This window comes from Octopus bimaculoides, chromosome 23 (assembly GCF_046866305.1).
Source record: "Octopus bimaculoides isolate indiv1 chromosome 23, ASM4686630v1, whole genome shotgun sequence".
Lineage (NCBI taxonomy): Eukaryota > Metazoa > Mollusca > Cephalopoda > Octopoda > Octopodidae > Octopus > Octopus bimaculoides.
Window position 1 is genome coordinate 33,962,531 of NC_142950.1, and position 14,509 is coordinate 33,977,039.

A 14,509-nucleotide genomic window follows, 5' to 3' on the forward strand; every position below is an offset into this window, starting at 1 on the left:
ACCCATGCAGGCAACAAACAGTTAAATGATGATGAAAGGTTAAACCTGTTGGTGACAGGGTTTGAGGTTCCAATATGAAATTTTCCATTTTCTTGAGATGTGAAGAGGAATAATGTAACATCCTGTTGTGTTTCAAGTAGGTGGCAACTAACTAGCCAGGCATACATAGAAGTATACTCTAAAAATTGATGGATAAGGCAACAGCCAGTTGGTAAAGAGGGAAATACTATGCATCTATTCTCAATCATTGCTGCAGTTCATGAAATTCAATGCTCTCTTTGCAGACACATTATATAATCTGAATCAGCATCACAGCTCCAATATCCTTTACTCCCTATGTAGAATTGAAGCTAGCTACCATTGTCCTAACAAACAAGATGCTATGTAGTTGGTCATTGCAAAATTCCAGGTCTTGGCACTTGAATAAAAAAAACTCCCAGAAATGTGAAGGCTGTTCTCTCCTTCATTGAATAGTGGCTTAGCATTCCACAGGAATGTACCTACAACATAATTCTCAGGTAGAATTAGTGTCACAAAGCCATACCACCTGACAGGCTTCTTTCAAATTTCCCTACCATGAGGTATATGTTGATGCAAAGTTAGAGAAAATGAGATTTGCCTAAGACATCACAGTGGAATGAAGCCCAAGACATCAAGACTGTAAAGCAAGCGTCATAACCAATCACTACAATGCCTGAATAATTAATCCAAGTGACCTGGCTTTGTTTTGTTTTGAATATCTTTGTGAAAGGTCAGCACAGGAGCAATATAAGCACTGATGCAGTTTACACAAACACAATCAACAGGATTGCCAGAACATCTTTTTGCTTGGGAGTCCAGGTCTGAGAGTGTCAATGAATGAAGTACCATTATCTTTCAGTTAATTGCAAATTTGACAGTGATGCTCACTGTAATCAAGACATTGTTAAATTCTGACAACACTCTGTAAATTTCAGGCTTTTTTGTGCCTAAACGACGAAGAAAGAAAATAAAATGAAGAGAAAAGTGGTAAGATTTTTTTTGTTTTTTTATTTCCAGTTATGTAGTTCATAAAACTAAGCAGCCATAAGTGCTGCCATGCGAGTTTTCCATAAATGGAGGCGTCCATGGTCTGGTTTATACTGCACGTTCACACCATCAGTCACTAAGATACCATCTTGTCTCATCTGACCAAAGACATCACGGTTCCATTTGGTGAAACCCCATCTCTTGGAGACAACAATCTGGAAAAGAGACAGCAAATAGTTATAATGAATGGAAAAACTAATACAACTCAACCCAATATAAAGGTTACAAATTAAATACATAGTGAACTCTCTCCTGTTATTCAACATTAAAAAGCTACATCTGGCTTTCCTTATATGCTGCTGTTCATGCATACTAACATTACACATCCTCTCATTACTATGCAGTATTATACTTTATACGTAGCATTAGCAGAGGTCAACACACTCTAAACTGCTTACACCATCACTGAAGTCACCTCTCTAACAGGAGAACCACATTTAACCACAAATATTCTTACTGCTGTGCACCAGCTACATATGATGTCTACCTTCTCTGCTTGCAGAACCAATTCATGTAACCGGTAAAGCCGTCACAACACAAATGATACACACCTCTAGTTTATAATTTCTAATAACAGAAATAATCCTGTTCTAATACTTGGTAATACTACAGGACACAGAGTGCAAGTAGTGACCGTGTAAAAGATTTAATGTTGGCACATAATGACCAGCTGCTCAGTGAGTAAGCAGTTGGCTTCGATGTATGCCATTCTAGGTTTAGCAGTCCTTTCATGAAAGGACAAATAACTTCCCACTAGAAACAAAGGTTAGATTCAAACCACACAACATCATTCGAAAGATTAATGGCTTGCATGATTAATCCAAAACAATGTGAATAAATAAGAATTACTCTTGACAGAATAATGTGAATGCTAACAGATTTATGCAAGAATTATTAAGCTGTTTGTTAATAATGCTAGTTCTATGAAATCAATCTAAATTCATAATTTTGTGCTTGAAACACAAGATGCATATTTTAGTTAGCAAAAAAAAGCACATACCTTCTGCCTGCCAGGGAACTTGAATTTGGCACGTCTTAAAGCCTCAACAATCATTGGTTCATGCATCTCCTTGGCACGTACAGACATGATCACCTGACCAATATTAACTCTGGCAACTGTACCCTGGGGTTTTCCAAAAGCACCTCTCATTCCGGTCTGAAGCCTGGCAGAGAGAAATACAAAAATTCAATCAGTACCATAAGGTTATACACTCTCAGATTGAGTACTTTGGGTAACCTACTTATGACAACAATAACTACCATAAGAAAAATAAGGGGGTGGGGGACCATGGGATGGAAGAAATCCATGAATCTCAGTCTTAAAAAAATAAATTTAACACCACAAAGGTTACAGGCACGACTTCTTTGGGAAGGCCATGTAAAAAAAGTAAATCCAACATGTCCAGGAAACAGGTTGTGATACAGGACTTACTTTTAGCATGGCAAACTATCTTGATGATGACGCTAAAACCCTTCACAGAAATGGATAAAATATACATACATTGCCAACATATCTCATAGCAGAAGCCAATTGCCTAAAAGTGTTGAGATATGGGAATCGCACCTGATACAAACATTGTCAATTTAAATGTTTTAGAACATAATGTCATTTCTTCTCACAATAGTTTAATAGCCAACTGAAGTGTAATTATAAATGAACATACAAAACTTTGTTTTAGCTTTACCTATCAGCTCCAGCACACGACAACATCTTGTTGATTCTGATGACGTGGAAGGGATGCAAACGAATTCTTAGATGGAAGGCATCTTTGCCGCAATGTTTCACCAAATATTTGTTGGCACAGATACGACCAGCTTCCAGAGCCTCTGAAGAGATTTGTTCAAACTCGTCAGATACTAAGTGAATACAGAGAGGAAATTCATCCACACGTGCCTTCTTGCGGCCAAGATCGAAGATACGAATCTTGGGATCTGTTTAAAAAATAAATAAAGACATAAGCAATGTTTCTCACAGCAACTTCTCAAAAAGGTACAAAATGGATAAATGTCCTAGTCTGTAGATCAACCAAATGTGGTCAAGAAAAACCTTAACACAATGTTCTTGAAATTTCTCTCAATTATATACTGATAGTTGAACTGGTAATTATTTTACCAGCTCTTTAAAAACAGCAGGGACAGAACCCAGAACATAAAGTGACACATAGTGTAAAGCATTCTGGATATGGCTCTTAATGCATTACACGTGCGCGCACTGAAAAGCTTTAAACGATTACTTGCTCACGAACTGTCAACATAGTTATGTCCCTTGTATAAAGACAATGTATTTCTGTAGAATACGAATTTTAAAAAAATTACCTAACTTTTGTATATAGAGCAGCTATCGAAAGATAATGCAACGTATTAACACACAATCAGCATGTAAAACAATGTAAAGTTTCTTATACAGGCGCCAAAGTATTGTCTCCCATTTGCCATCACTTTCAATATTAGTCTAGGAGATAACTTCTGGCTGTCTTTTTATCTTACTCTGGCCGTGGTAAAGAAGTCTACACCATATTTACATAGGCACTGAAGAAATCAATCACAGCAAATGTCATTCTCTCACTGCATTATTAATTCTCTCTGATTTACTTAACCATTATCTGCAAAATTAAATCTCATGACTATTGCAGTAACAATGTTTAAATATGTACCCTGCCATCCAAAGAAAATAGAATTGGAATTCTCTGCAAGTCAGTGCCAAAATCTAGATTAGTATATAGAACTTTTCAGCAGTTAAGGGCAATGATATTTTAAGCTAATATATCTGATTTCCACAGGAAAAAGGGTTAATGATTGCTGCACTTAGAAAGATGAATATGAATACTCACCAGGTACACCACGACAGAAACGGGATTTGGGATATGGCTTGTTCTTACAGTAGCGATAACTGAAACAAAGAATTAATGGAGTTACACACACATAATGACAATGCATTTCATTTAACAATTCAGACCATAACACACTGAGAAACAGAATTGGCCATTTTCTGCAGCAATGCCATGTATCCTGGAGCGTACTCCCACCCGACACACTTATTCACATTTTTACTTTGCCCAGCCACTCCACCAACCGAGCAACTTTAGTTCTTTACAAGAAGGGTCGAGGAATCCAGCATTACGTTATTCATCTTTAAAAGCTGTTAGTTTCATTCTTATGGTCATTTCTAGCGCCAGAGGATGATTGTCACAAAATTAAAAATTGATCCCAGTACTTTCTAATAGCGTGGTAATTAGTCAATCGGTTTCTTTTTGTGGAGCAAATAACTATGGGGACGAAAACAAACCAGCACCGATTGTGGGAGACGAACACAAACAATGGACTTCTCTCAGTTCAATTTACATCTAGCAAATCTATTCTCAAAGCTTTGGTCGGATCGGGGTAACAGAATACACTTGACCCAGGTGTTGCGTGGAACCATATAGCGAAGCAATCGGCAAAAGTATAAAACGTCATAAGTATGTGACATTCCTTTTAGATAGAGCTGAACAAAACACACTCACTTATGACTGATATCATGTATTAATACCGAAACAGCCTCGCCGTAGATTTCGAGGCGATAGCAGAAGCATTCTGGCCACGAGTCGCCAAAGATGTGATCTTAGAATTATTTTTTTCACGTTGCTGCAGATATTGTCCGTTGACTCTTATCAAAACCTTCCTCTGAAACTCCGTATTTGGAACATTACACTTAGATACACAAGAAAACAGTTAAAAATTTCAAGAAAAAAGTGTTACAACGAAACCTGTAACGCCATAGTTATATGGAGGCGGCGACACGTGTAGCGAATGTGTTGTTAATATCTAATGATCTAAGAGACCCACATTACTTGATCATAAGGTAATTATCTTGATACATGGAAATTAAATGTTTGTATAGGTATAGGCACTAAGAAGACAGATGAATATGTACTTTAAGACATTTATAAGCTAATTAAAATACCTTTAATAATCGCCATTTGTTCTGAGTATAAATGCAAGCTTAGATTCAAGCCGTTCATTACATCTTAATGCGTACATACAGTACCATGTATCAATATAATTTTATCAGTAGATAATCATTTATTGTATCCTTTAATCTTTAAACAAAGCATCAATATATTAATTTATTATTTTCCACTTACCATCTCGCCGGTCTACGACCCATTTTCACAGCTGAAATGAAGGAAAAGGAATATGAGATACAATGCTATCCGATTGCTCTAAAAGAAACAAGACAAGGATTTTTTTTTTTCCTGAAAGACATTTTAAATATTAAAGACTAAACATTCACGAATAAATCTAGAAGTAAATGTAGACGGATTGAATGGGAAAAGCAATAAGATTACAAAAGATGAAGACAAGAGGTAGAAACTTACCGTGTATACCCTAACAAGGTAGTACCGGGAAAAAGGCCACAGTTTCGGAAGTGACGTCATAGATCACATGATTTGTTTATTGCAGTCACAACGGGAAGAGGTTGATGGCGAGACTTGTTTGATCGGCTGCTGTGGATTTACACACACACACACACACAGACACACACACATATACACACATAGCCCTCGTATACATACTTACGTGTGTGTGTGTATATATATATATATATATATATATATATATATAGATAGATAGATCTTTATATACACATTCACATACATATATAGCATTTATATACATACTTATATATACACAGACCAACATATATATATATATATATACACACGCATATACAAATATATATATATATATATATACATACATACATACATACGCATATATATACATACACACGCATATGTATACATTTACAGATACATACATATTTACAAGACTATAAACTACCCACATCTACCTACCCCCCTAATATTATATATATGTATACATGTACACATATATATCACCTTATTTCTCTTGACACCAGAAATGACAGGTAAGTCTCTGCAATTCCCATTTTACTATCATTTATTTGTTGTCGTTCGCTTTTTATTTCTTTTCTTTGTTGTTGTTTCGGCAACAGATTTTTTTTTTCTTCAGCACTCCACCCCACACACGATGGAGACGGTGGAACAATTCGTAAAATACAAAGGAAAACAAGAAAATCTAGGAACATAAAGGATGGAGACCTTTTAATCGAGGCCCTATGCCAAACCATGTTACTCATAAATTCGTTGAAACCCCTTTCATTTAGTACCCAACAGGTTCTTTATTTCGTCGACTACCCAGGCAGAGGACTGAAAAACATATTCAGGATGTTTTCTAGGAATAGGAATCAATCCCACTCCCTTGTTTGGGTGCTTTATGTTATCGATCCCGGGAAGAAAGAAACCACAACCAACCTCGGTGCTATTTGAACCCCGAACATAAAAGGACGGTATCGAAAATACGGCAGGGCATGTTTGCCCGAAAGACATGTTAATAGATGATGATGATGATTTCTTTGACTACCACTCATAAATGGTAGGAATGGTTATGGTTACTAGATAGCCTAGTATTGTTACCGTACTATCTTGGGTTCGAATTTCGCCTTTGTTAACTTTGTTGCTCGCCCCCTTCCGTGCCACAGGTGTTGATGTGAGGTGGTCACCCATAGAAGAACTAGTCGTAATGAGGGATCCGTACAATGGCTAAATCTCCAACATATGACATCAGTGCTTGCTAAGCATAATAATCCTTTCGACTATAAGGCTGAAGGCCTGGTATCTTCGGGGAGGAGACCAGTCGATTACATCGACTGGTACTTATTTTATCGACCCTGAAAGGAAGAAAGGCAAAGTTATCCTCAGCGGAATTTGAACTCAGATCGTAAGAACGTTGGTTTCTAACACAAACACAAGATCATGAATTCATTTAAGGGCGAGAAAAGTATAGAGATTTAAATCGATCCCATTATCTGAGGAGTATTTATTTCATTAAATCCAGAAGAGACGAACCGACAAGAAGCATTTACAAGGTTGCTCGACCAGCGAGAAATAGCAGTCAAATATCCCAGAAACCACAAGAAAAAGGACACCTGAATAATGTGGTGCTAGTTGATGTATTTTTTGATAAAGCGGGAGGGATGGTCATGGCAGAAACGCTTTTGATTTTATTTATTTGTTTATTTTTGTCACTCGAGGCAACAATAATCATGGAGTGTGGCAAACAAGTTCGATCCCCCATCTTGGTGGTGTTCGTACTTAGAACATAATGGGACAAAACACTGTCCAGTGCCCCCCTCCACCTAATTGTCCAGTAATAATAATAATGACAATGATTTCAAATTTTTGGCACAAGGCTAGCAATTTCGGTGGGTAGGATAAGTCAAGGGTACTTATTTTATCGACCCCGAAAAGATTAGAGGCAAAGTCGACCTCGACGGTGCCGCTGAGTATTTTTCCCGGGGTGCCAATGATTCTGCTAAGCTGGCCGCCTTAATCCAGTAATAATAATAATAATGTTCGATGAGGATAGAGCAATAAGAATAAGTGATGGTTATAGACGAAATGTTCTGATCGTCACAATCACATGATGATGATGATTTCACGAGTTTTTAAAATTCTATCTTATGACTATTGTAAAAAGGAAGAAGATTGAATTAATATCCTTAAAAAGTTTTCATGTTATTTATAGAAATTAGCAAGAATCCAATTAACAATTGCGACGAAGACATTGAAGTCTGGTTGGGTCGGCTGATATCTCTTACATGGAATGACTTTTCATATCCATAACAGTTAATAATAATAATAATAATTGTTTCGAGTTTAGGCAGACGAGCAGCAATATTTGTGGGAAGGTGGTTTGTTGATGTGATCGATCTCAGTTGCTGACTGGTATGTTTCTATTTTTTCGCTCCAAGAAGAATGAAAAAAGCAATATTGACTTCGGTAGAATTCGAACTTAGAATCCTTTCGAAGTCAACTTTTGTAAATGATGGAACATTGAGCTTAGCTATATAATCAAGTCAAGGATCGGAAACAAAAGTTTCGATTTCGCTTTCCTACTGTTGTCATTTCAATGTGGATCACACTGCTTGGAACACACACACACACACACACACACGCGGTAATGTAAGTGTTTGAGATTGGAACTGCTTCGGACGAAATATCCGCCTCCTCCCCTCCAAGATGAGGTAATAACACAAGGAAAACATGGAAAATATAACACACGAGCGCGTGCGTATGTATCTACGTACGTGCTTGTGTATAAGTATGTGCATGTGTTTGTATGAATTTATATAATACTAGCAGAAATACCCGGCTTTGCCCGGGTTAAAGAGAATAATGAAATCTAAAAACGCCGTCTGGACTATGCAACCCTCAACTGTTAGTAGCTACGATACCATATTTCTACATTAATAACTCTCCAATCCATGCCAGCATGGAACATAGACATTAAGTGGAATGCCAGTCTCTCATCTAGGAGGGCCTTGAAATCAATGTTACCAACTGGGGACTATGTGTGTCGTAGTGATAATAAAAAGACCCAAAGGAGGTCTGCAACGAAATAATTTTACTCAACACTTTGCAAGTGAATCAGTGGAGGCAAAGATGCGTCTCATTTACTTGACAATTTATGCACCACATTGCAGAAATCACAATGAAAGTATATCTGAAAGGGTAGTCTTACACTGTTGTACCGTTGAATTACAATATAATGCTCATCTGTTTTGTTCGGGTTAAAATTTCATCAACATCAAAAATATATGAATTTTCATGGGAGTTATGGCCGTTATACATAGAATATAATTTCCAAATTTCATAAAGATCCGTTCAGTACTTTTGACGTAGTTTTGGATAAGAAAACAAATGACTATTGTGTGTGATGGGTGTATATATGTATAGATATCTGTATGCATGTATATATGTGTACATATTACATGTACATCTATATATATATATATATATATATATATACATCTACACATGTGTATACATATACATGTATGCATATAGATCTATATATATATATATATATATATATATATATATATATATGCATATACGTGTACATATACATGTAGTATATGTATACATATACATCTCTTTCTCTCTTTCTCTCTCTCTGAAAGTATCGAAATGTGATTGTTTCAGTTAGTGGAATAACGTGTATATATACATCTATATGTATACATATACATCCCTCTCTCTTTCTCTTTCCCTCTCTCTCTCTTTCTCTTTCTCTCTTTCTCTTTCTCTCTCTCTCTTTCTCTTTCTCTCTCTCTCTCTCTTTCTCTTTCTCTCTCTCTCTCTGAAAGTATCTGTCATTACAGTATCGAAATGTGATTGTTTCAGTTAGTAGAATAGTTTCATTTTTAAAGTGAAAGTATTTGACATGAGTGTTTTTGTTTCACTTTTGACACGTAATACTTAAATAGTGGAGGAGATATTATGTTGCTGTGGGCTCGAACTCTGGAAGAAGTTAAAAAATTTTTTTGACTGAAACACAACTGGAACCCTAAGTAAGGCATCTGTAAAATTTGAATGAAATTGGTTGCGTAGTTCTCGAGTTTTAGAGATTCACACACACAGACAGACAGACAGACACACATTCTCATTTTTATATATATAGATATCATTTGTGTTTATATATACAGATTATAGGACACAGCGTAAAGGCTACGAGTGTTCGACCTGCTAGAAATAGCAGCCAAAACACATCCTCCCATCTGAAAGGAGGAATGGCAACGAATTTAGTCCTAGTAAATACTATAAAAGCTGGGATACATTTTAGTCTAGTTCCGCTTGATTCAGGTTTGACCTTGGGTTAAACAGCAGCAACAACAACTATTTTGATCAGCGCCGCCCCTCCCACCATAGCGATAAAAGTTGTAATTGGTGACACACCCACTGTAATTACGTCTCGATTTGAACTCAGTAACTTGATAACAGACGTCAACATGCTGAATTATATTCGTAAACCATTTTTAAATTTAAAAAAAAAAAAGGAAATTCTTCCATTACCAAATTAGTTTAGTTTTCCTATGGTCGACATAAATCTGTTGACGAACTCAGCAGATATGTTCTGTGTGTGTGTGTGTGTGTATGTTTTCGCTGTCACTGGGGTATCAGCTGGGTGGACAAAGAATTTTAGAATTCAGGATGCAATTGAAAAAGAAAACAGGACGTCTGCATTGGTAGATGGAGGAATATGATTTCATAAACTTTACAGACATTAAAGCAATTTGGAAGTGGTTCAGAAAATGTGTGGGGAAGAAAATCAACAGGCATTTTAGCGTGGAATGTTGGCACAAACGATTCTAAAGTCCTAGTCGTTGGCAACACGTATGTCTATAGTTGTAATTACCAACACCAATCGTTTCTAAAGCAGGCACAAAACCTGAAATTCCAGAAATTTTTGACTGACACTTTAGTTTATCGACTCAGGAAGGATGAAAAGCTAAATTTACCTCAGTGAGATTTGAACATAGAACAGGCTGTGGCTCAATACTGCAAGGCATTTTGTCCAAAGCATTAATAGTTTTCTCAATTTAGTCTTTTCTTCAACAGGCGCAAGGCCTGAGGTTTTGGAGGAAGAGGCTAGTTGATTACATTGGCCCCAGTACATGACTGATATTTGTTTTAACAACCCAAAAAGGCAAAGTTTGCTCCTGTGGAATTACTTACCATAATACTTTTTACTATAGGCAAAAGTCCTGAAATTTTGAGGAAGGGGTCTTGTCAGTTACCTCTACCCCCAGCGCTCAATTGGTATTTATTTTGTCAACCCCCAAATTCTCTTTTAGTGCCTTATTATTTAACATACTCACTGGTAAAGTTTCCACTCATTTACTTATTTATTTATTTATTTTTTCCTATAATATTACTCCTAGAATGGGATGCAAGTCTGTCACAGGGTTACTCTTTGCAGCTGAGTAGATGGGACTAATGTGAAATGAAGTGTCTTGCTCAAAAACACAATGCCCTGCCCAGCCCAAGAATTGAAACCATTATCTTGCGATCTGTTGGACCATGCACCTTCACTTTCAAACATATAATTCATCATCATCATCATCCTCATCATCGTTTAAAGTCCGCTTTCCATGCTGGCATGGTTGGACAGTTTGACATAGAAGTGGCTAGCAGGGAGCTGTCCAGACTCCAACAGTTTGTTGTGGCACGGTTTCTATGGCCAGATACCCTTCCTAATGCCAACCACTTAACAAGGTGTGCTGGGTGCCTTTTTATGTGCCACCAGCATGGGTGCGTTTACACAGCACAGGTGCATTTTAGTGGCACCCGCACCTGAAAGGACAAACCTGTATGCGTGGAATAATTCTGAAAATAAAAAAAAGAAACTGTAAAATGATTAAGTTACCAAGACATCTAATAAACTTTAATACAAACACATACACATATGTCTGTGTGTGTGGAGGTACATGGCCCAGTGGTTAGGGTGTTGCAACCACGATTATAAAACCATTCTCAGACTAGCAGCGTGTTGTGTTCTTTAGCAAAACACTTTATTTCACATTGTTGCAGGCCACTCACCTGAAGCTGACCGGCACTCTGTTCAGTGGTACTTGATGCCACCCCACCTAGACAGAGTTGGGTGGCATCTTTTGAAAGCTACAACGTGAGTGTATAACATCTGGTAGTTTGGTAGATATGGTAAGAAGCTCGCTTCCCAACCATATGGTTCCAGGTTCAGTCCCCATGGCACCTTGTGCAAGTGTCTTCTACTATAGCCTCAGGCTGACCAAAGCCCAGTGAGTGGATTTGGTAGATGGAAACTGAAAGAAGCCATGCCAGTGGCACGTGTAAAGACATTCGAGCGAGATCGTTGCCAGTGCCGCTGGACTGGCTCCTGTGCAGGTGGCACCTAAAATACACCATTTCGAGCGTGGCCGTTGCCAATACTGCCTGACTGGCCTTCGTGTCAGTGGCACATTAAAAGCATCCACTACACTGTCGGAGTGGTTGGCGTTAGGAAGGGCATCCAGCTGTAGAAACTCTACCAAATCAGATTGGAGCCTGGTGTAGCCATCTCGTTCGCCAATCCTCAGTCAAATCGTCCAACCCATGCTAGCATGGAAAGCGGACGTTAAACGATGATGATGATATATATGTGTGTGTTCGGCAATCTCCAGCAGATGAAAGACATTGCCGAACGGGGAAAATATATAAAAGATAAATAAATCCGGTAAACTGCCCAGAATGACGTCATGCGTTTGGAAATCAGCTGGTGTTAGTTTGACATTTGCGCTACTTTAAAGCAAAAGAATGCCAAAGTTTGGTTTAATTGTGGGTTGTTCCGAAAGTCCTTTGACACGGTCTCTTGCTTTGATCGAACTTATAACCTTTCTTTGTAAACTCGGACTAATGGTGTTGATGCGAAGGATCCGGTGGTTTTGGGCTGGAGAGGTGGCGGCGGCGGGGTGGGTGGGAGACATTGGATCACGGCATATCTAAACGGCTAGTCGTTAACTTGCAAGAAACAGCAGTCAAATTCTTCCTCATTCACCTCGTTTCTCTTGAGAATGATTGGGTCAGTCAGTGCTAAATGACACCATAACATTAACGACAACAACAGTCTGTTCAGAAATAAACTATGACGACATTACACGCGCACATACTCTCTCTCTCTCTCTCTCTCTGTCCCCCTCTCTCTTTCTTTCTCCTTTCCTTATTTTCCCTTCTGTTCCTTTTCTCCTCCCACTCTCCTTACTTTCGTTCAGTCCTCTCTCACTCCCACTCTCTCCTTCTTTCAATTTATAATATATACAAATACGAACTTACACACATATATGTACGTTCATACATACGTACATACGTTTATACATTCGCACGTCCACACGTCCATTCATTCATACATACGTACACACACACACATACAGACGCCCCCCCCCTCATGCATGCGCACATGCTGTCGCTCTCATGTCATTAAATGGTGTAATGTAACGGCAATAAATGTCGCATTAACTCATACGGTGCACCACACAAACAAACTACTTAAGCAAGCAGTCGCTCGGTCTATAAGAAATAGCAGCCAAATCTCCATCAAATCGTATCTTACCAATGTAAAAAAAAAAAAAAAAAAATTTTGGATGGATATATCGCATAATGTAAGTCTTAGATATGTAATATCTAAATATATGATTGAATGGTCATTACTGGAACGCCTTTCACACACCAACGACGAGGCCTCTCAAATCGTACCTTGAGTAGTTTTTATTTATTTTATTTAAAAGAAGGAAATGTTGCATAAGGCAATCCTAGATATGTAATGTTTAAAAATAAGATGGAATGGTCGCGATTGGGACCGCTTTTTCTCATGGATGTACCCAATCTGGGCTGACCTGTGGGTAAAGAATTACGCGCGCGCGCGCGCGCGCACATTAACCATTCGCGAGCAAACCTAGATTCAGGACATGCGTTTATACAATTACGTAATGTGTGTGTGTGTTTTAGAAGTTGACAATCTGCTTTGAGTTTTCCTCCGATTGAGCGGTTCGCCCTGGCCGAGTTGAAACTGTCAACTTTAGATAAAAATGAACAAATCTAGCAACGTTAACCAACGAATTGAGCAGATGTTTGCGCTATGTCAAATGCTGCTTATTTTCATTTTCTGTGCATTCATTACATTGCGACACATACACATAAATAAGCGTGCGCGATAAATGGCGCATTTTCACAGTTTATATAACATACACGCTAGCGCAGCGTAAACATGACTATACCAGTCATTAGGCTTACTAAAAATAGCAGCCAACTCTAATTATACCCTATTACACACTTAAAAATAAAAGGACATATTGGACAGATCTCATATGTCTAGAGAAGATACGGTTTGATCGTTTTTGATCATATCTAGTGGGTCAGTGGATCAGGAACGACTTGGGGTTAAATCCTCAACAACATAATAAGCACGTTTTCTCTCTCCTCTCTCACTCCCTCCCCCTATCTCTCTCTTTCCCCTCTCTCTCTCTCTCTCTCCCCTCTCTCTCTCTCCCCTCTCTCTCTCTCCCCTCTCCCCCTCTCTCCCCTCTCTCTCTCCCCCCCCTCTCTCTCCCCTCTCTCCCCTCTCTCTCTCCCCTCTCTCTCTCCCCTCTCTCTCCCCCTCTCTCCCCCTCTCTCTCTCTCCTCTCTCTCTCCCCTCTCTCCCCTCTCTCTCCCCTCTCTCTCTCCCCTCTCTCTCTCCCCTCTCTCTCTCCCCTCTCTCTCACTCCCCTCTCTCTCACTCCCCTGTCTCTCACTCCCCTGTCTCTCACTCCCCTCTCTCTCACTCCCCTCTCTCTCACTCCCCTCTCTCTCACTCCCCTCTCTCTCTCTCCCCTCTCTCTCTCCCCTCTCTCCCCTCTCTCTCTCTCTCCCCTCTCTCTCTCATTCATTTAACTTTTATAATTTCATAATTTAACACTAAATAACATTGTTTGCAGACTGGAATCGAACCTATGTTGACTTTATCTTCAGTCTGATGTTAAAAAAAAATCTCTACCTCGAGTATTCAACTTGACAGTCTGAAATATCAGAGTAACACTGAT

General features: G+C 38.6%; 2 protein-coding genes across 2 annotated transcripts in view; one reads left to right on the forward strand and one right to left on the reverse strand.

Annotated features, from left to right (window-relative positions):
* Positions 1-1,009: 1,009 nt before the first annotated feature.
* LOC106876961 (large ribosomal subunit protein uL16) lies at positions 1,010-5,552 on the reverse strand. The gene is made up of 6 exons (XM_014925730.3): positions 5,427-5,552; positions 5,193-5,223; positions 3,900-3,958; positions 2,754-3,000; positions 2,069-2,231; positions 1,010-1,223 (listed from the first exon to the last, which is right to left on the reverse strand). The coding sequence occupies exons 2-6, from the start codon at positions 5,213-5,215 to the stop codon at positions 1,056-1,058; spliced, it is 660 nt and encodes a 219-aa protein (XP_014781216.1). The 5' UTR covers positions 5,216-5,223; positions 5,427-5,552; the 3' UTR covers positions 1,010-1,055.
* Positions 5,508-14,509, forward strand: part of LOC106876949 (sorting nexin-29) — a 31,451-nt gene continuing 22,449 nt past the window's right edge. The window contains exon 1 of the mRNA XM_089340619.1: positions 5,508-5,980. Coding sequence (XP_089196745.1) covers positions 5,974-5,980 — 7 coding nt within the window. The 5' untranslated portion in view covers positions 5,508-5,973. The remainder of the gene's footprint in view (positions 5,981-14,509) is intronic.

Excerpts from the sequence above, each read along its gene's own strand:
- LOC106876961 (XM_014925730.3), bottom strand. The coding sequence starts at position 5,215 with ATGGGTCGTAGACCGGCGAGATG. Across the intron at positions 2,232-2,753 it reads TCGTGTGCTGGAGCTGATAG|GCTTCAGACCGGAATGAGAG; the intron begins GTAAAGCTAAAA and ends TCTCTCTGCCAG. Across the intron at positions 1,224-2,068 it reads AGTTCCCTGGCAGGCAGAAG|ATTGTTGTCTCCAAGAGATG; the intron begins GTATGTGCTTTT and ends TCTCTTTTCCAG.